At 46.5% G+C, this 21,593-nt stretch overlaps 1 protein-coding gene across 2 annotated transcripts in view; it reads right to left on the bottom strand.

Moving 5' to 3' along the window:
• Window positions 1-5,548: 5,548 nt before the first annotated feature.
• The window catches only part of LOC139383524 (transforming growth factor beta-3 proprotein-like), a 39,284-nt gene continuing 23,239 nt past the window's right edge, over window positions 5,549-21,593 (bottom strand). Inside the window, exons 2-8 of one of the 2 annotated variants that reach the window (XR_011628740.1) lie at window positions 10,260-10,423; window positions 8,866-8,995; window positions 8,611-8,718; window positions 7,695-7,866; window positions 7,080-7,233; window positions 6,041-6,961; window positions 5,549-5,843 (exon numbers count right to left, since the gene is read on the bottom strand). Coding sequence is in view for 1 of the 2 variants with exons in the window: in XM_071128091.1 (XP_070984192.1) it covers window positions 6,803-6,961; window positions 7,080-7,233; window positions 7,695-7,866; window positions 8,611-8,718; window positions 8,866-8,995; window positions 10,260-10,423 (887 nt within the window). In the remaining variant the exon portion in view is untranslated. Of the gene's footprint in view, window positions 6,962-7,079; window positions 7,234-7,694; window positions 7,867-8,610; window positions 8,719-8,865; window positions 8,996-10,259; window positions 10,424-21,593 lie in introns of both variants that reach the window. The other variant, XM_071128091.1, reaches the window with a different exon arrangement.

The raw sequence follows: 21,593 nt of genomic DNA, 5'->3' as shown, positions 1-21,593 counted from the left end.
TCCAGTTGCAGAGGGAGGTGTTTAGTCCCAGGATCCTTAGCTTAGTGATGAGCTTTTAGGGTACTATGGTATTGAACGCTGAGCTGTAGTCAATGAATAGCATTCTCACGTAGGTGTTCCTTTTGTCCAGGTGGGAAAGGGCAGTGTGGGGTGCAATAGAGATTGCATCATCTGTGGATCTGTTTGGGTGGTATGGGTTTCCGGGATAATGGTGTTGATGTGAGCCATTACCAGCCTTTCAAAGCACTTCATGGCTACGGACATGAGTGCTACGGGTCTGTGGTCATTTAGGCAGGATGCCTTAGTGTTCTTGGGTACAGGGACTATGGTGGTCTGCTTGAAACATGTTGGTATTACAGACTCAATCAGGTACATTGAAAATGTCAGTGAATATACCTGCCATTTGACCAGCACACGTCCTGGAAATCCATCTGGCCTGCAGTCTTGTGAATGTTGACCTGTTTAAAGGTCTTACTCACATCGGCTACGTAGAGCGTGATCACACAGTCGTCCGGAGCAGCTGATGCTCTCATGCCTGCCTCAGTGTTGCTTGCCTCGAAGCGAGCATAGAAGTGATTTAGCTCATCTGGTAGGCTTGTGTCACTGGGATGCTCGCGGCTGTGCTTCCCTTTGTAGTCTGTAATAGTTTGAAAGCCCTGCCACATAAGACGAGCGTCGGAGCCGGTGTAGTACGATTCAATCATAGCCCTGTATTGAAGCTTTGCCTGTTTGATTGTTCGTCGTAGGGCATAGCAGGATTTCTTATAAGCTTCCGGGTTAGAGTCCCGCACTTTGAAAGCAGCAGCTCTACCCTTTAGCTCAGTGCGAATGTTGCCTGTAATCCATGGCTTCTGGTTGGGGTATGTACGTACAGTCACTGTGGGGACGACGCCCTTCACGCACTTATTGATTAAGCCAGTGGCTGATGTGGTGTACTCCTCAATGCCATTGGAAGAATTCCGGAACATGTTCCAGTCTGTGCTAGCAAAACAGTCCTGTAGTTTCGCATCTGTTTCATCTGACCACTTTTTATAGGCCGAGTCACTGGTGCTTCCTGCTTTAATTTTTGCTTGTAAGCAGGAATCAGGAGGATAGAATTGTGGTCAGATTTACCAAATGGAGGGCGAGGGAGAGCTTTGCATGTGTCTCTGTGTGTGGAGTAAGGTGAACTACAATTTATTTTCCTTTGCACATTTAACATAGAAATTAGGTTGAACTGATTTAAGTTTCCCTGCATTAAAGTCTCCGGCCACTAGGAGCGCCACCTCTGGGTGAGTGGTTTCCTATTTGCTTTTATAACCTTGTCTTGACTATATTTCCTATTCATTTTGCAACTCATTTCATTAAGTGACCCCAAACTTTTCAACATTAGTGTAGTTTGAGGTACAATACTGACACAGCTACTGTAGGTCAAAGCTGCATGCTGGAAGATCTTGGTAGAGCATAGGTGGAATAGTCATTGTGGTACTCATGTGAATTTTCTTTCTTTTTCAGTTTCAGACCAATGCCTATTCTAATTTAAAATGTTGTTTTTTTGTTTTTAATATACATTCTTACTCGTCAATGAGAAAATCTACCCGCATTTGGCGTGTGGCGGTGTTCATTTCCAACCCCGCAACCAAGTAAAGACACATCACTCAAATTCTTGTTTTTCAACTAGTTTCCCCACTTGGCATATTTTTTACCCAGTTGTCATGTTCAATTCAGAAAATTCTCAGGTCCTGGTTTCTCACAGTAATCTGGTATCTGTTTTGTGGCTTTGTGTTTCATTAGGTTTTGTTCTGCATTAGGCTACTATCAGGGGGAATGGAAGGGGAATATTGGCCTTTCTCTCTTTCTTTTGCTGAGCTAGAATAAGTCGCTTCCAGCGGTCATGTCATCGGATTGGAAGTTGGGGAGATGTTTTCGCTTTCCAGCTCCGTCAGGCCCCACAGTGTAAAAGAGCACCAAAATAAACAGTCTGCTGAGAGGGAATGAAAGGGAATACTGTTTGGGAGCACAAACATAGCAGCTCCAACTGTACTTGGAATTCCTTTTATACTGGATGCCTGGCTCTAGGCCAGGTGATATGCAAGAGGGCAAGGGGTGATGGGACAGCAGGACAGGGGCTGATGTTCAGTGGCTGCCTGGGCCGGTCCACTTGCGTTGGCCATGAAAAGTAACACAGCCCTACCAGGACAGTGTGCCAGCTGATTCCTCTCTCTCCATTGGTTTTGCACATTCCTTTGAAACTTTATAATGTTTAGCAAATATTTCTATATCCAATACCTCAGACTATTATATTTCTAATAGTTCTCAGACTCATTCTTCTCCCTATAACAATTTAAACATCTAGCATACTGTTGCAACCATAAAATCCCATATAGAACTTTTCAAGTTTGGCTCAACTCCTCACACTATTTGTCTTTGAAATTGGCTCCAAATGCTCCTTTTTGAAGTGTAAGATACACCAGTCATCACTATGGAGTACATTCTTCCACAGCTTTTGCCCTGACCTGCTCCCACGGTAGTATAGTTTCTAACTACTGCACAATGAAGAGCGGGCCTTTAAATGGCAACATTAGATGTTAACCCCAATGGAGTTATTGTGTTCATGTCAGTTATCTTCTTTCCTCTGCAGGTCTTTCTGTGTACAACTGTTTCAGGGCCAGAGGACCAAGCTCAGGTGACAGAGAGAGGATGGGAGTGACGCCACTCCACTTTGCCGACAGAGGTGTATCTGCATATGACCACAGGTGCATGCTGGGTAGGAAACAACAGACCAATACCACCACTGTGACAGCATGACGGTATGTCTGACATCACATCAGGGCCTGTTACTACACTATGTGAAGGAGCCGCCAACATGAAAGATAGCCTCTCCTGTCAGGAATCCCTGTCTGACGCAGGTCGGGATCCGTTGCACAGCCCAATACTTTCCAGTGCCCTTCTGTATCTCCCCACCACCCGGCCTCTACTCCATAACCCCTATCGCAGCAGTTGTCCTCCCTCATTCTTCCCTCGTCTGCTGTCTGTCTGTCTTTTTGTCTATGCTATAGAAAGACAAACACACAGCAACAGCTGGTTCCCACCAGAGCCCCCATGGGCACTAATACTGGATCTCAGAGTATACTCTTTATACTTCATAGCAGTTACTGTACAGCCAAGGAGAAGTGCTCCACCACTCCCCTCATTCTCCGTTTAAAAACAGGTTTGCCATGTAGGCAAGTTTAGGATGGCAATAGATATCGCCTGCAATTGATCAGTATTTTAGAGATTGTCTCAATGATCTCTTGTATTATTGAGAAATGAGCCAGGAAAGGAACTCCTGTCAGGTAAGGCAGTTTTGAAGTTGTTTGGGAACCAACCACCCCCCATTCACTCATTAATTAATTTATCTGAGAGTATCACAAACAGTTTCCAATCATGTATACTGAAGGGATTCCTCTCTTCACGAAGACTTGTTGCATTGGCTAGCAGGACATTTGTTTGAATGAGTTTTATTGTTGCCTTTACAGTTCTCACGTTTTCACTCCATAGTTTGTCTATACTCTACAGCATGGCTCCAACCATGTTCATTGAGAGATTCCGTCCTGGCACACCTGATTCTAATATTTCACTGGTTGAAAAGTTGTACCAGGTTAGTTCCAACTGGGGTTGGATCTCAAACCTACAGCAGGGCTCTAGGAACAGTATATACAAGGCATTTTCCACTATGAACTGTAGTGATGTGCACCTATTTTGCCATTCTTTGTGCGATAGGGCTTACAGTAGTAATATACACTAACGTTCAAAAGTTTGGGGTCACTTAGAAATGTCCTTGTTTTTGAAAGAAAAGCACTTTTTTTGTTGTCCATTAGAATAACATAAAATTGATCAGAAATACAGTGTAGACATTGTTAATGTTGTAAATGACTATCGTAGCTGGATAGGCTGATTTGTAATGGAATATCTACATAGGCGTACAGAGGCCCATTATCAGCAACCATCACTCCCGTATTCCAATGGCGTAAACTGGCTCTAACCAGAATAGAAAGAGTGGGAGTCCCCGGTGCACAACGAAGCAAGAGAACAAGTACATTAGAGTGTCTAGTTTGAGAAACAGATACCTCACAAGTCCTCAACTGGCAGCTTCATTAAATAGTACCCTCAAAACACCAGTCAACGTCAACAATGAAGAGGCGACTCGGGGATGCTGGCTTTCTAGGCAGAGTTGCAAAGGAAAAGCCATATCTCAGACTGGCCAATAAAAATAAAAAATAAATATTAAGATGGGCAAAATAACACAGACACTGGACAGAGGAACTCTGCCTAGAAGGCCAGCATCCTGGAGTCGCCTCGTCACTGTTCACGTTGAGACTGGTGTTTTGCGGGTACCATTTAATGAAGCTGCCAGTTGAGGACTTGTGAGGCGTCTGTTTCTCAAACTAGACACACTAATGTACTTAGTTGTGCACCGGGGCCTCACTAATGTACTCAGTTGTGCACCGGGGCCTCCCACTTCTTTCTATTCTGGTTAGAGCCAGTTTGCGCTGTTCTGTGAAGGGAGTAGTACACAGCGTTGTACGAGATCTTCAGTTTCTTGTCAATTTCTCGCATGGTATAGCCTTCATTTCTCAGAACAAGAATAGACAGATGAGTTTCAGAAGAAAGTTCTTTGTTTCTGGCCGTTTTGAGCCTGTAATCAAACCCATAAATGCTGATGCACCAGATACTCAACTAGTCTAAAGAAGGCCAGTTTTATTGCTTATTTAATCAGCACTACAGTTTTCAGCTGTGTTAACATAATTGCAAAAGGCTTTTCCAATGATCAATTAGCCTTTTAAAATTATACATTTGGATTAGCGAACACAACGTGCCATTGGTACACAGGAGTGATGGTTGCTGATAATGTGCATCTGTACGCCTATGTAGATATTCCATTGAAAATCAGCCGTTTCCAGCTACAATTGTCATTTACAACATTAATGTCTACACTGTATTTCTGATACGTTTTATGTTATTTTAATGGACAAAAATAAGGACATTTCTAAGTGACCCCAAATTTTTGGAACGGTACTGTAGGTATAATGTAATTGGCTTTAACTTTATAGTGTGTTGCTGTAATGCAATGACAATGTTGAACATTTAAAGTGCGTTGGCACCTTTACAACCTGAGAGGTAAAAAGCTATTGAATGTCTGTCTCATGGCCCCTATGGTCAGAGCATATTTTTGTACGAAACCTATGACAGCATGCTCTTATCTAGAGTAGAAACGGTGGGTTGTGCATGTATTGCAAGGTAATACTTTTTCATAGCCTTTTGCCTGTGTCTCCTCAACTGTTGTACTGTAAGGACCAAACATTGTGGTGACCAATAGTGACCATTTCAAAGCAAGTCCATTAATATCGGTAGCAATATGTTGTTCATGCCAGTGTCTATATGTACTCTAAATGGTTGCAGTGTATCTTTAAAAAAAAGAAGAAAAGTTGTCAATCTCTTCAGTTTCTAGGACCTCAATATGAATAGCTGTATTGTTGAGCTGAGCCTAAATGCTGAATATACACTGATATCCACAAATTACGATTACTTTCAGATACAAACATTTAATAACATCTGTTCTTCCAAGACTATTTTTTTATTTTAAAAAAAGTGTTTAAGAGTAATAGCAATAAAAACATTTACACGTTCACTTAGTGACATTTATCGTCTTGTACAACAGAAAAGTCTGCTCCATTTGCGGGAAAAAAAATCCCTAAAAACATGATTCTGTTGCATATTCGAGGTAAACATAACCGTGAAGATACGTCGTTGAATAAAAGTTGTTTTCCAGCATGTTGTACTTTTCCTAAGATACCGGTAACTTGAGTCCATCAGCATCTGTCCTAGACGAACAATGTAAGGGAGCTGTGGTGCGCACCACGCTAGTTTCCAGCATGTTGTACTTTTCCTAAGATACCGGTAACTTGAGTCCATCAGCATCTGCCCTAGAAGAAGAGGGAGCTGTGGTGCGCACCACGCTAGTTTCCAGCATGTTGTACTTTTCCTAAGATACCGGTAACTTGAGTCCATCAGCATCTACCCTAGAAGAAGAGGGAGCTGTGGTGCGCACCACGCTAGTTTCCAGCATGTTGTATTTTTCCTAAGATACCGGTAACTTGAGTCCACCAGCATCTGTCCTAGAAGAAGAGGGAGCTGTGGTGCGCACCACGCTAGTTTCCAGCATAGACAGTCTGTTCTGTGCGTCAACGCCTTGTGTTATGCCTCCATTAAAGAGGATGGTTCAAAAGCCTGACAGAGCTTTTGCTTTAGCCCCTTTTGATGTAGTCATTTGCACTGTAAATCCAGGTTCTCAGTGGGTCTCTCTTTTTGACTGCAACTACGGTGTGTCCTTGAGTAGGCAGTGGTCAAGGCTCGAACAGCTTTCGTCGGTTCTTTTCCTCTGTTCAGAGGTTGGCTTTGAATGCCCGTGGTCATATGGCACAAAGGTACGGGCAGTTCAGAAGGCTGAAATATTGACAAAAGAATGAGGAAAACACTTGACGTTGAAAAGAAAAAAGCCATTGTAAAAGGCCAATAAAAAGTTATGTTGACGTTGAGATTGCTGGGTCTGGAGTGGTATTTGAAAGTCATTTGGACACACAGCCTGGGGATTGTGGGTAGAGTGGTGGGCTGCGTCTCTCTCTGCAGGCCCTCTGCGTCTGCTCGGCTGAGGAATGAGGAGGGTGGAGAGTGTTGAGGGTGGACAGAGGTACTCTTGGTGGTGGGACAGACGGCACGTCACCCTCCACTCCCTCAGTGCCGTGCAGGCCCTGTCAGGTCCCAGTGTGCTGGGCTGGGGCCCTTAGCTGCACTTGCAGGACTTGACAATCATGTTGGAGAGCTGCTCCACCTTGGGGGTGCGGCCCACGTAGTAGAGGATGGTGAGGGGCTCCAGGTCCTGAGGCACACAGCAGGGAGAGGCAGACGCCTCAGGGTTCAGGGTGTTGTACAGACTCAGCATCTACAGGGGAATAGAGGTGTTTGTGTGATAATAATATTTGTAACACAGGGTAATGAGTCATTAGTGGTGTACATATTGTGTCTCATTAGTGGTGTACATTAGTGGTGTCGTGTCTCACCGAGCTGTGTGTGGTGTCTGCGCTCCGTAGGTAAGGGCAGGGCCCGGAGCAGAAGTTGGCATAGTATCCCTTCGGCTCGTGGATCCACCTCCAGCCCAGATGCTGGCGGAAGTCAATGTAGAGGGGTCGCACACAGCAGTTCTCTTCATAGTTACTACAGCAGGCAGGGGAGAGAGAGTGATAATTATGAAGAAAGTATACACATTACCTGAAGGAGAAACACTCTATTTCCAAGTTGGGTATATTTCACTACATGCAAGCAGTCTGAGAAGCCCAGAAATACCACTGGAAGGTGTGTCCTTATTTCACTGTCGTACACTTTAACACAGGGACAGATCTCGACTTGTAATGCCTCTGCCTTTCCAGAGACTGACAGCAAATTAACCAGCTTATTTATATGCGTAATGCTCCTCTGCCAAGTAAATTAGAAATGAGAGAAGACACATTGCCATTTGAGATCCACCTTGACCTACTATATTGCTTACAGGAGTAATTAGGGGCTATTCATCTATTGGACACAAATGTGTCTACTCATCCTGCAGAAAGTTTTCATCTAAATATATGACATGCACTCTAAAATCGTGATTGAATTACTAGAGTGAGGTGGTTACTTACGAGAAGCAGTAGTTGGTGTCCAGGGCTCTCTTGCGTCTGCGGGATGAGGACTGGGCGTCTAGCCTGTGAGGGGGCAGCATCATGAGGATGAGGTGAGGGAAGAGCTGCTCCTTCTGCTTCTTCAGTCTGCTACCCAGGTCCCAGCGACTCTCATCGTAGTCACCCTCCACACCTACAGGAGGATGATCCAGGGATGTCAGATGTCTCAGAGGGAAGTGTCATCAGTGGATGAAATGGTACATAGACCAAGACCATTCCATATTCAAATTGAACAATTTGGTTAATTCAAGCTGAAGTGCAGTCCTAGTCCATTAGAAAATTGTGCATAAGTGTGTCTGAGTAAGTTATACCAAATTTAAATTCATCACTGCTGTTTTAGTCATAGTACTTTCTGTAAAGTTTTAAAAGCATTGTCTTCACTGGTGAGAGGCTGGACTTGAGACATCCCCCACTCCTCCTCCTCCTCCACCAGTCAGAGCTGGTCCCTCTGTCCTCCCCCTGGGTTAGTGTCTGCTCATCCAATCTTCCCCTGATAGCAAAAGCAGTAGAGAACTCAGGAGAGACGCTGCCGGTGGATACGGACGCCCTTCTTAATTCGGGGCCAAGCATCTGAGCGCCGTGGAAGCACATTCCTTGTGGCCTAGCCAGTCAGGGCAGCGTTCCCAGGACCAGGGGCCCCCAATTCTAAGTGAGATACCAGACCAATTGTATTCCCATGATATTTTCTCTCTCTCTCTTTCTCTCATAAAAAAATGCCAAATAACTATCAACCATTGAGGCCCATGTTCACTGGATAAGACTTCAGAGGGTCTTTTTCTAAATCAGAGCTCGTACGGAAAGAAAGAGGGGCTGTGAAGAGCAGTGGAAAAGCCAAAAACGATTGTCATACAAAATGAGGCACCTCGTGTCATCTGACCTTTGAACTTGACATCTAGCACCTCGTTGACATTTTCGATGATGTCACCATTGGGGTTGAAGGTGTGGCAGGGGCAGTGCACACTGATCTCCAAGCCCAGGTTGGTCTCTGAGGGGAAGAAGAGGAAGTGGTATTTAACTTTGAGGCCATTTTTCTTTGTTCAAATGAACTTGAGTTTCCAAATACCCTTTGCTCATGCTTTGATATGCAACATATGGTATGAGACAGGGAACATTGGGGCTTTAGTCCACTCACCTCGGTACATGAGCCATTCCCTGACTGTGTCTGTGACATCGAAGGAGACCCACTCTGGCATTCCTTTGGTCAGGGCGTTCTTGCCCCCGATGTAGCGCTGCTTGGCTATGTGGTCGTCTGGCCGCAGGATCTGCCAGCCAGAGGTAGAGAGTGACCCAGCTGCATATGCTCACTCTCTCTCCCACACACACACACACACCAGACTGCAACCCAGCCAGCTCTGCCTGAGCCAGACGCTCCAGGATGCCCTGGGCCAAACGTCTTCTCCTCATGGAAAAAGTGACTCCCTGTGTTGATATCCCCATTTTGCAAGTTAATGCCTGTGTGTAGCCCTACTGCCAATGAGAACCTGGCTGTCCCTCCCATCTGCACTTCAAACAATTGGGATCTCAACATTCTGGGTTTCCTTACACTGGTCTAGTCAGGATGAGGCACTGCATATGGTGCTAGAGTCGCCATTGATTCAGATCTGAGCGTCTCTGAGTATGTGCTGTATACCAGCATGAAAGTGTACTTTACTCTACGTCTCAAATTGCGGGACTGAGGCATAGGATGTAGAGAGCCACACTTTAAACAGCACCTAAGGTTTCTGTGAAAAGGGAGAGGCCAGTGAAGTTGGGGGCTCAGCGCCTAGTCCCACAGCAGGCTGGATAACCAGGTTCCTGAACATTGTCCGCATCTAATCTGGCTTCCTGTGGGAACAGGAGACCCAGCCAGAGAGTGCGGCCAGTGCCAGCCTCTGCCAATCAGCTCCCAGCTATGTGTGGGGGCGCCGCTCCGTTTACTCCCCCAGTCAATCTGAGCTGAGCTCGACCCTGGCCAGAGCAGAGCTCGCCTCAGGCAGTATGCGGGCCGGAAACGCTTGTCTCCCTGGCAGGAAATGTTGGCAGCTGATCATGGCTCCAAGTTTCTCACTGGAGATTAATGAGAGAACTGAGCGAAGACCCATCCCTGCCACCCCACATACACCCCACAATCCCAGGACAAACACACACCATTTAAACACACAAATCCAGGTGCAGATGTCTGAATCCCCTGTTGAAAACATCTAACAGGACTTGAAGAAAGGGTGGTTGGACAAAAGCTTGGAGATTGACAGCTTTAAAAGGAGCGATATCAAAACGGTAATCTTGAGTTTCTCAGAGTCTGCTGTAGCACACTCTTAAAGTTTTACAAATGGACTTATGTAGAATCCATTTGACTTGAGGCACATGGAATAATGATCATCACTTAAAAAGAGGAGAGGGGAATTAGGGGACCTGTATAAATAGGTGTAGACCAACACTACATGTAGACCAACACCGTCCCATGTGCATTGAGCCATATGGGAGAATTGGATCACGACCCCCCTGCATGCTTGAGCACAGTGGGAATGAAATAGTACATTCACACACCTGGTAGAGCTCAATCCTCTGCTCGTTCCTCTTGGCGCTAGAGTTGGGGACACGAAGGGCTCGGAACTCGGCTCTGAAGAGGTTGGTGGAGTTCTTCTCCATGGCCGAGACATTGAAGCGGAACACCTTGGAGGTGATGCCCTTGGGGCAGTAGGGAAGGTCATCTGCAGAGCATAACACACTTTAGTCACAGACAAGGTGAGCCACCTTGAAACACTATAATTATGCAATCCTCCCTGCTTACACACAGCAGGACTGTGACTAAAGTCGTCACTCTGTACACAGCCTAAAATCTGTTTTGAAATAAAATTATTTGTCAATCTTCTGCATTTCGTAGTGTTTGATACTATAAACAAATGTTGTTCACAACAGAAAAAATACAGTTAACCATTCTTCAACTATTGCCAGTGAATAAAACTAAGCCTTGGGCCATCTGGTTATACTTCGTGCAGTGCGAGTTAGCAACAAGTTGAAGTCATGAAATGAAAACCAAATGTCCCATGTGTTGGTGGAACTGAATAGGCTGGTCTAAGATGGCAGGGTGCTCCTCCCCCCTCCCGATCCAGAGCTCAACAGGTGCTCAGAAAGCTAGGACAGAAGCCAAGCATTCCCTGGAACAACCAACCAGCTCAGCGCACATGTGCAATCACATGCATGTAAATACAGAACGCAAGTTCAATCAATGTGTTGTTTGTAAGGGAGAAAGACAGTCCTTCGGTGACTGTTTGTCAGGGGGGCTGAGTGTATAACAGAGTAGCGCCTTAAGGTTTTCTTAGCCATCAATTAAGTAATGAATTGGAAGGGGAACAAGTCCTGTCAACCTGTGTGGTGTGGTTGTGTAAGGCAGACAGTGAACTCAGCTTCAGTTGTACAGTAGTTACAGTAACAGCCACAGAACACTTCTCGATGGCCCTCTTCTGAAATACTTCCTGTTGCACTGCCAGTCAAGGAAGCGTTTCTTTTTTTCCAACCCTAATACCATTGAATTGTTTATTATTTTAACAGGCCGAGCGCATGCAGTGTTGAGCAAAACAAGAACACGGCAAGCGTTTTACGAGCTAAGTGGAAACACTAATTTACAGCCAAGCCATCGCTAATTTATTACCCCAAGCCTGAGCTTTAATAGAGACCCTGTGATTCGCTGTGGTGGTTAACAAGGACATTGCATCTTTGGTTGACATCTAGATCTGTTTATAACAATGGAGAAGGATGTTTGTGTATAATGGATTGTGAGCTTACACGTCTACCTAAACTTCCTATGACCCGTAATCCTATTTCACTGCGGCTTTGCCATTATCCAATATTTCCATTGACTGTTCCCCCCTCCCCCCCCACACTTTTTTCAAGTGACCTTTTCAGTCTTGACTCTTCACCCCTAGCCAAATATCTGTCCTGTGCTTCCTCACAATCTATAAGGGCTCCGTACTCCCTTGGCCTGTCCCACACACCCTTTCTCTCTCGTCTCCTGTGTCCCTCTGCCTCCCCCACAGAAGGTGGAAAGCCCCACTTTGAGAGGAGATTTGAAATTCTAATCAAGTCTTTAGTTTCCTTTTGGATGACCTCATTTTTCCCATTGCAATGGTTTTAGGTGGCTTTCGCATTAAGGCTTATTTTTGCCAAGGGTCTGAAGGTAATTTGTTCCATGGCTGTGAGTGCAGGGGATAGCTAGTATAATTAGAGTGAAATACACAGCAGGATAATTGACAGTCTCTCTCCTCTCCATTATCAGATCTGGTTCTAAGGCCAGCATCGTGAGGATGCTGATATCAGTGGAATCTGGACCTGAACTTTATCTGGAATAACCAAAACATGTCCCAAAGAGCTTCTCTGGGCCCTCAAAATAGATTATTTGTCAATGTGACAAACTTGTATTACATTGTAGCCCTCCCCATTTCTCAAGGTGGTTCACTGTTCTTTCGAGATTCATTGTGAAAATAGTAACTTTTTTGTTGTTGTTGTGTAATGACAAACCACAAACAGGTATCACAGTTACATACTACACACAAAGTACTATAGTACTTTAGAATTGTATATCTACACTGTAATTACACTAATCACCTGCTTATGTAACTACTATGTAAATACATGGTTTTCATGGCACTTAACATGAAGTGGTACAAACACCTCTCCCACTTTTCCCAGGGGACTGAAACTGAGGTCCTGCTTTTTGTAACCTCTCTCTTTTCTTTGGCAGTATGTCGTCAATGACTTTCATGGAGTCTGGACTGTGGAGCTGAGAAAGCTGACTTCTGAAGACCAGTTGGAAACCATCCACTAACACTTTGACAGAAGTGTGATGTAGTCAAAATGTTCAGCAGTTGACCAGATATATTTATGTTCTAGGTCAGGGGTACTCAACTCTTACCCTACAAAGTCCGGAGCCTGCTGGTTTTCTGTTCTACCTGATAATGAATTGCACACACCTGGTGTCCCAGGTTTAAATCGGTCCCTGATTGGGGGGAACAATGAAGAAATGCAGTGGAACTGGCTTAGAGGTCCAGAGTTGAGTTTGAGGGTTCTAGGTCAGTAACATGGTCAATAGAAGAGTATTAGGTAAGGGTTGCAACAGTAGTGAAACCCTCCACATAGGAAGGCCTAGGGACAGACTTCAAATATCTCTGCTCTAAAGCTTCTCATAAAGCTTCCACCCCAGACAGACACTCCTCTCCCTGCGCCCTCCTCCATCCTCCGCCCTCAAACCCTCTGCTTCCTGTGTCTGGGATGCCCCACCACACTAGCTCCTCCCTACCCTGGCAGGTGACATCACATAGAAGCTCCCAGCAATCAGCCTATTCCCAGTGCCATGATGTCAGTCTCTCCAAAGCTATGTGAAGGTAAACAAAGGAAATGGGAAGCATAGAAAGCAGGTGCTGGTCAGCTGCTGAGGAGTCTGGACCTTGTTTACCAGTGAAAAATGGCAACGGCGCTGCAAAAACTGGTATTATAATGTATTTAAATGACCTATCAAACTAATCTTAAGGCTGTTCCAGAAGGCCATAAATATTAATGTTTTTCAACTAACGTTTCCATCTTAAAATAATAAGTAACCAATCATGCTTTCTAATCTGTCAATAGGAGAATATAGCTAACTCCAGATGACTAAATGTAATAACTTGAGCAGTAAATTCTAAATTCTTGCAACTGAAGTACTGATCATGCTCATAGAAACATAGTGTTATGTCAAAGATTTGATCACCTGTGTGTGGTACTATCATTTAACCCTTCTGTTGTCTTAAGGGTCAAAAATGACCCACTATGTTTAACAGCAGAGAAAACCCCCTAAATTCTATTTTTTCAACTTGAAATTTGATGACTTTTCCTAGAGTGACCCCAACATTTGAAAAAGTGAAACATCGCCTTTGTTCATATTTCAAAGAAAGCTGTACACCACCAGGGTACAAAGATTGTCTTAGGGTCATTTGTGACCCGGCAATTAAAATCATTTACACAACACACACACAAAATGATAAATTGAGATTGTGTGCTACTGATTGAACTTAGCCAGCAGCTCCTGAAGAGAAAGATCACCATGGTTGGCAAAGAACAAGCATGAGCTCCCCCCTGCACTCCTCGCAACAAAGGGTAGAGAGGCCTTCTCATCAAACGTTTGCCTTCACCCCACTACCACTCTAGTTTCTTACCTCCCAAAGAGGAACAAGAATGTGGTCCTCCTGAGCACACTGCACAAAACGGCTGAGATCAGCGACCGTGAGGACAGGAAGCCAGCCATCATCCTGGACTACAACCACAAAAAAGCAGGGGTGGACAACCTAGACAAGGTGATTGGGACTTACAGCTGCAGGAGGATGACTGCCCACTGGCCCCTGGTCATGTTCCATAACATCATTGATGTGTCCTTATACAATACCTTCGTGATATGGAACTAGATCAACCCTACCTGGATGCCTGATAAGCGGAACAAGAGAGCGGTGTTCCTGGAGCAGCTGGGAAAGGCACTTGTAACCCCACACATTCAAAGGGAGCACCTCCCCCGCACAGCAGCCTCTGCAGCGCTTGTGAAAACTGTTCAGGGGGCTGAATCTTGTCCTGATCCACCTGAGGCTGCAGCTGGGGCAGGCAAGAGGAGGAGATGCCAATTCTTCCCCCCAAAGAAGGACTGTAAAACCAATACTTTGTGCTGCACATGTGAGAAATACATCTGCAAAATCCATGCACACACACTTGCATACTGTCCTACATGTGCTAATTAGAGTTGACTGATTTAAGTTCTTCACGTTTTTGTATCTATTATTTTATTCTTATTGTTGTTGCTTATACACCTTGTGGGTGGGGCAATGGTTTAAAAAAATGGGAGAAGACTAGTATTTTGTAGTTGAATTCCTCATTGTACAGTATATAATAATATCACTATGTTGCCAGAAAAGTTCAAGATTGTTTCCCTTCAATAAAATGCATTCAAAACTACTTTATGCACATTTCTGCTACTTTCTTATGCTATACAAGTGCCATCTCTTGCTTCTTCTTCTTTTTTTACACCTATGCAGTACCTTTAGCAATAATAATAAACCTCTAGTAAAGAAAACAATTATGACAGGTGTGATGTAATAAAAAATGAGTGTTGTCTACTCATTAAATGCAGTTTTTTTTTACCTTTATTTAACTAGGCAAGTCAGTTAAGAACAAATTCTTATTTTCAATGACTGGTTAAGTGCCTTGTTCAGGGGCAGAACGACAGATTTTCACCTTGTCAGCTCAGAGATTTGATCTTGCAACCTTTCGGTTACTAGTCCAATGCTCTAACCACTAGGCTACCTGCCGCCCCATCTTTCTGTGTTGTGAAGAGGGAAAACAAATTTTGATGAATGACAGGTTGTTTCTTCATGAAAAAATAGATTTGGGGTTTCAAATTCAATTAAGCTGCTTTATTTTAGGGGTTTAGTGAAGGTGAGTCATTTTTACCCTTAGGACAAGGGGAGTATACAGAATGTTAAGACTACACAAGGGTTAAACGCAATGCTTTAGTGTGGACCAGGCCCTTCTGTCCTGAGTAAGTCTCTACACATGGAGCCTGTGGCTGACTGCGTTAGATGAGATAATGTGATGGAGTTCTCTGCTGAAGTAAGACAGCTTTTTTCCACTTGATCAAGGATGAAGAGGGAAAAATGGCTGGGGGGGGGGGGGGGGGCGGCGTCTTTCGGAATGGACCAGAGAACTCTGTCTGTTTGCCTGGGATGACATCACTTTTCTACTATTCCATATATCAGAAGCACTGCTGTCCTCAGCTCCGGTCCACATCCTTCTATCCTCCCGACGATGAATCAATGATTGCCATATGCCAGACTGACCACTCACTACAAGCTTTTCTTTTAAAGAAACTAATTTTCAGCTATGAGAGCCAACAGGTGGTTTTCTTAGATGGTTCAATGGTTGCCTTCGGACAGTCTTACTATGTTACAGCAAACATAAAGACAGTGAATGAGTACTAATATATGTGGAGGAGTGAGTACAACTGGAGTTCAATCCCTAAACCAAACCTAGGACTGAGTGGTGTGGGTTATGGAGATGCTTGGCCCTTGTGTCGTTAGTTTGGCTCCTCTACCAGTGTTTGCCAAATGGCTCCCATCTGCACTTGTCATATCCACAGCTTTACTGTTTATAAACGCTGTTTATATTCAGAGATACCTAACTAGTGGTACAATGAGTATTTTGGCAAATTATTCTAGCTATTAAAGCATATGAGTCTGGGAGGAAAAGTCTCTGCTTCATCTTACACAGTCCTGTAACTGAATAATAAAACGAGTGAAAAAGCACCACTGACAATAACCCAAGACATTCCCACTTTCCAAAGAGAGTGTATGTAAAACCCATTAGATTATGGAAATGGATTTAAAATATGCCTTACTGTATTACCGTGGTTGCGCGTTCTAATATTTCTTAAATCCTTTTTATTTTGGGGATTTCAAATCAAATCAAACTTTGTCACACGCGCCGAATACAACAAGTGTAGACTTTACCATGAAATGCTTACTTACAAGCCCTTAACCAACTTTGCAGTTCAAGAAGAGTTAAGAAAATATTTACCGAGACCAAAACAAAAAGTAATAATAAAAAGTAACACAATAACGAGGCTGTATACAGGGGGTACTGGTACCGAGTCAGTGTGGAGGCTATATACAGGGGGTACTGCTACCGAGTCAGTGTGGAGGCTATATACAGGGGGTACTGCTACCGAGTCAGTGTGGAGGCTATATACAGGGGGTACTGGTACCGAGTCAGTGTGGAGGCTATATAGAGGGGGTACTGCTACCGAGTCAGTGTGGAGGCTATATACAGGGGGTACTGGTACCGAGTCAGTGTGGAGGCTATATACAGGGGCTACTGGTACCGAGTCAGTGTGGAGGCTATATACAGGGGGTACTGGTACCGAGTAAGTGTGGAGGCTATATACAGGGGGTACTGGTACCGAGTCAGTGTGGAGGCTATATAGAGGGGGTACTGGTACCGAGTCAGTGTGGAGGCTATATACAGGGGGTACTGGTACCGAGTCAGTGTGGAGGCTATATAGAGGGGGTACTGGTACCGAGTCAGTGTGGAGGCTATATAGAGGGGGTACTGGTACCGAGTCAGTGTGGAGGCTATATACAGGGGGTACTGGTACCGAGTCAGTGTGGAGGCTATATAGAGGGGGTACTGGTACCGAGTCAGTGTGGAGGCTATATAGAGGGGGTACTGGTACCGAGTCAGTGTGGAGGCTATATAGAGGGGGTACTGGTACCGAGTCAGTGTGGAGGCTATATAGAGGGGGTACTGGTACCGAGTCAGTGTGGAGGCTATATACAGGGGGTACTGGTACCGAGTCAGTGTGGAGGCTATATACAGGGGGTACTGGTACCGAGTCAGTGTGGAGGCTGTATACAGGGGGTACTGGTACCTAGTCAGTGTGGAGGCTATATACAGGGGGTACTGGTACCTAGTCAGTGTGGAGGCTATATACAGGGGCTACTGGTACCGAGTCAGTGTGGAGGCTATATACAGGGGGTACTGGTACCGAGTCAGTGTGGAGGCTATATAGAGGGGGTACTGGTACCGAGTCAGTGTGGAGGCTATATACAGGGGATACTGGTACCGAGTCAGTGTGGAGGCTATATAGAGGGGGTACTGGTACCGAGTCAGTGTGGAGGCTATATACAGGGGGTACTGGTACCGAGTCAGTGTGGAGGCTATATACAGGGGGTACTGGTACCGAGTCAGGGTGGAGGCTATATAGAGGGGGTACTGGTACCGAGTCAGTGTGGAGGCTATATAGAGGGGGTACTGGTACCGAGTCAGTGTGGAGGCTATATACAGGGGGTACTGGTACCGAGTCAGTGTGGAGGCTATATACAGGGGGTACTGGTACCGAGTCAGTGTGGAGGCTATATAGAGGGGTTACTGGTACCGAGTCAGTGTGGAGGCTATATAGAGGGGGTACTGGTACCGAGTCAGTGTGCAGGCTATATACAGGGGGTACTGGTACCGAGTCAGTGTGGAGGCTATATACAGGGGGTACTGGTACCGAGTCAGTGTGGAGGCTATATACAGGGGGTACTGGTACCGAGTCAGTGTGGAGGCTATATAGAGGGGGTACTGGTACCGAGTCAGTGTGGAGGCTATATACAGGGGGTACTGGTACCGAGTCAGTGTGGAGGCTATATACAGGGGGTACTGGTACCGAGTCAGTGTGGAGGCTATATAGAGGGGGTACTGCTACCGAGTCAGTGTGGAGGCTATATACAGGGGGTACTGGTACCGAGTCAGTGTGGAGGCTATATACAGGGGGTACTGGTACCGAGTCAGTGTGGAGGCTATATAGAGGGGGTACTGGTACCGAGTCAGTGTGGAGGCTATATACAGGGGGTACTGGTACCGAGTCAGTGTGGAGGCTATATAGAGGGGGTACTGGTACCGAGTCAGTGTGGAGGCTATATACAGGGGGTACTGGTACCGAGTCAGTGTGGAGGCTATATAGAGGGGGTACTGGTACCGAGTCAGTGTGGAGGCTATATACAGGGGGTACTGGTACCGAGTCAGTGTGGAGGCTATATAGAGGGGGTACTGGTACCGAGTCAGTGTGGAGGCTATATAGAGGGGGTACTGGTACCGAGTCAGTGTGGAGGCTATATACAGGGGGTACTGGTACCGAGTAAGTGTGGAGGCTATATACAGGGGGTACTGGTACCGAGTCAGTGTGGAGGCTATATAGAGGGGGTACTGGTACCGAGTCAGTGTGGAGGCTATATACAGGGGGTACTGGTACCGAGTCAGTGTGGAGGCTATATAGAGGGGGTACTGGTACCGAGTCAGTGTGGAGGCTATATAGAGGGGGTACTGGTACCGAGTCAGTGTGGAGGCTATATACAGGGGGTACTGGTACCGAGTCAGTGTGGAGGCTATATAGAGGGGGTACTGGTACCGAGTCAGTGTGGAGGCTATATAGAGGGGGTACTGGTACCGAGTCAGTGTGGAGGCTATATAGAGGGGGTACTGGTACCGAGTCAGTGTGGAGGCTATATAGAGGGGGTACTGGTACCGAGTCAGTGTGGAGGCTATATACAGGGGGTACTGGTACCGAGTCAGTGTGGAGGCTATATACAGGGGGTACTGGTACCGAGTCAGTGTGGAGGCTGTATACAGGGGGTACTGGTACCTAGTCAGTGTGGAGGCTATATACAGGGGGTACTGGTACCTAGTCAGTGTGGAGGCTATATACAGGGGCTACTGGTACCGAGTCAGTGTGGAGGCTATATACAGGGGGTACTGGTACCGAGTCAGTGTGGAGGCTATATAGAGGGGGTACTGGTACCGAGTCAGTGTGGAGGCTATATACAGGGGGTACTGGTACCGAGTCAGTGTGGAGGCTATATAGAGGGGGTACTGGTACCGAGTCAGTGTGGAGGCTATATACAGGGGGTACTGGTACCGAGTCAGTGTGGAGGCTATATACAGGGGGTACTGGTACCGAGTCAGGGTGGAGGCTATATAGAGGGGGTACTGGTACCGAGTCAGTGTGGAGGCTATATAGAGGGGGTACTGGTACCGAGTCAGTGTGGAGGCTATATACAGGGGGTACTGGTACCGAGTCAGTGTGGAGGCTATATACAGGGGGTACTGGTACCGAGTCAGTGTGGAGGCTATATAGAGGGGTTACTGGTACCGAGTCAGTGTGGAGGCTATATAGAGGGGGTACTGGTACCGAGTCAGTGTGCAGGCTATATACAGGGGGTACTGGTACCGAGTCAGTGTGGAGGCTATATACAGGGGGTACTGGTACCGAGTCAGTGTGGAGGCTATATACAGGGGGTACTGGTACCGAGTCAGTGTGGAGGCTATATAGAGGGGGTACTGGTACCGAGTCAGTGTGGAGGCTATATACAGGGGGTACTGGTACCGAGTCAGTGTGGAGGCTATATACAGGGGGTACTGGTACCGAGTCAGTGTGGAGGCTATATAGAGGGGGTACTGCTACCGAGTCAGTGTGGAGGCTATATACAGGGGGTACTGGTACCGAGTCAGTGTGGAGGCTATATACAGGGGGAACTGGTACCGAGTCAGTGTGGAGGCTATATAGAGGGGGTACTGGTACCGAGTCAGTGTGGAGGCTATATACAGGGGGTACTGGTACCGAGTCAGTGTGGAGGCTATATAGAGGGGGTACTGGTACCGAGTCAGTGTGGAGGCTATATACAGGGGGTACTGGTACCGAGTCAGTGTGGAGGCTATATAGAGGGGGTACTGGTACCGAGTCAGTGTGGAGGCTATATACAGGGGGTACTGGTACCGAGTCAGTGTGGAGGCTATATAGAGGGGGTACTGGTACCGAGTCAGTGTGGAGGCTATATAGAGGGGGTACTGGTACCGAGTCAGTGTGGAGGCTATATACAGGGGGTACTGGTACCGAGTCAGTGTGGAGGCTATATACAGGGGGTACTGGTACCGAGTCAGTGTGGAGGCTATATAGAGGGGGTACTGGTACCGAGTCAGTGTGGAGGCTATATAGAGGGGGTACTGGTACCGAGTCAGTGTGGAGGCTATATACAGGGGGTACTGGTACCGAGTCAGTGTGGAGGCTATATAGAGGGGGTACTGGTACCGAGTCAGTGTGGAGGCTATATAGAGGGGGTACTGGTACCGAGTCAGTGTGGAGGCTATATACAGGGGGTACTGGTACCGAGTCAGTGTGGAGGCTATATAGAGGGGTTACTGGTACCGAGTCAGTGTGGAGGCTATATACAGGGGGTACTGGTACCGAGTCAGTGTGGAGGCTATATACAGGGGGTACTGGTACCGAGTCAGTGTGGAGGCTATATAGAGGGGGTACTGCTACCGAGTCAGTGTGGAGGCTATATACAGGGGGTACTGGTACCGAGTCAGTGTGGAGGCTATATACAGGGGGTACTGGTACCGAGTCAGTGTGGAGGCTATATACAGGGGGTACTGGTACCGAGTCAGTGTGGAGGCTATATACAGGGGGTACTGGTACCGAGTCAGTGTGGAGGCTATATAGAGGGGGTACTGGTACCGAGTCAGTGTGGAGGCTATATAGAGGGGTTACTGGTACCGAGTCAGTGTGGAGGCTATATAGAGGGGGTACTGGTACCGAGTCAGTGTGGAGGCTATATACAGGGGGTACTGGTACCGAGTCAGTGTGGAGGCTATATACAGGGGGTACTGGTACCGAGTCAGTGTTGAGGCTATATAGAGGGGGTACTGGTACCGAGTCAGTGTGGAGGCTATATACAGGGGGTACTGGTACCGAGTCAGTGTGGAGGCTATATAGAGGGGGTACTGGTACCGAGTCAGTGTGGAGGCTATATAGAGGGGGTACTGGTACCGAGTCAGTGTGGAGGCTATATACAGGGGGTACTGGTACCGAGTCAGTGTGGAGGCTATATACAGGGGGTACTGGTACCGAGTCAGTGTGGAGGCTATATAGAGGGGTTACTGGTACCGAGTCAGTGTGGAGGCTATATAGAGGGGGTACTGGTACCGAGTCAGTGTGCAGGCTATATACAGGGGGTACTGGTACCGAGTCAGTGTGGAGGCTATATACAGGGGGTACTGGTACCGAGTCAGTGTGGAGGCTATATAGAGGGGGTACTGGTACCGAGTCAGTGTGGAGGCTATATACAGGGGGTACTGGTACCGAGTCAGTGTGGAGGCTATATACAGGGGGTACTGGTACCGAGTCAGTGTGGAGGCTATATAGAGGGGGTACTGCTACCGAGTCAGTGTGGAGGCTATATACAGGGGGTACTGGTACCGAGTCAGTGTGGAGGCTATATACAGGGGGTACTGGTACCGAGTCAGTGTGGAGGCTATATACAGGGGGTACTG

The sequence above is a fragment of the Oncorhynchus clarkii genome, chromosome 25 (assembly GCF_045791955.1).
Source record: "Oncorhynchus clarkii lewisi isolate Uvic-CL-2024 chromosome 25, UVic_Ocla_1.0, whole genome shotgun sequence".
NCBI classification, from domain to species: domain Eukaryota; kingdom Metazoa; phylum Chordata; class Actinopteri; order Salmoniformes; family Salmonidae; genus Oncorhynchus; species Oncorhynchus clarkii.
The sequence above is the reverse complement of the archived record's forward strand: the minus strand, read 5'-3'. Positions and strand labels throughout refer to the sequence as shown.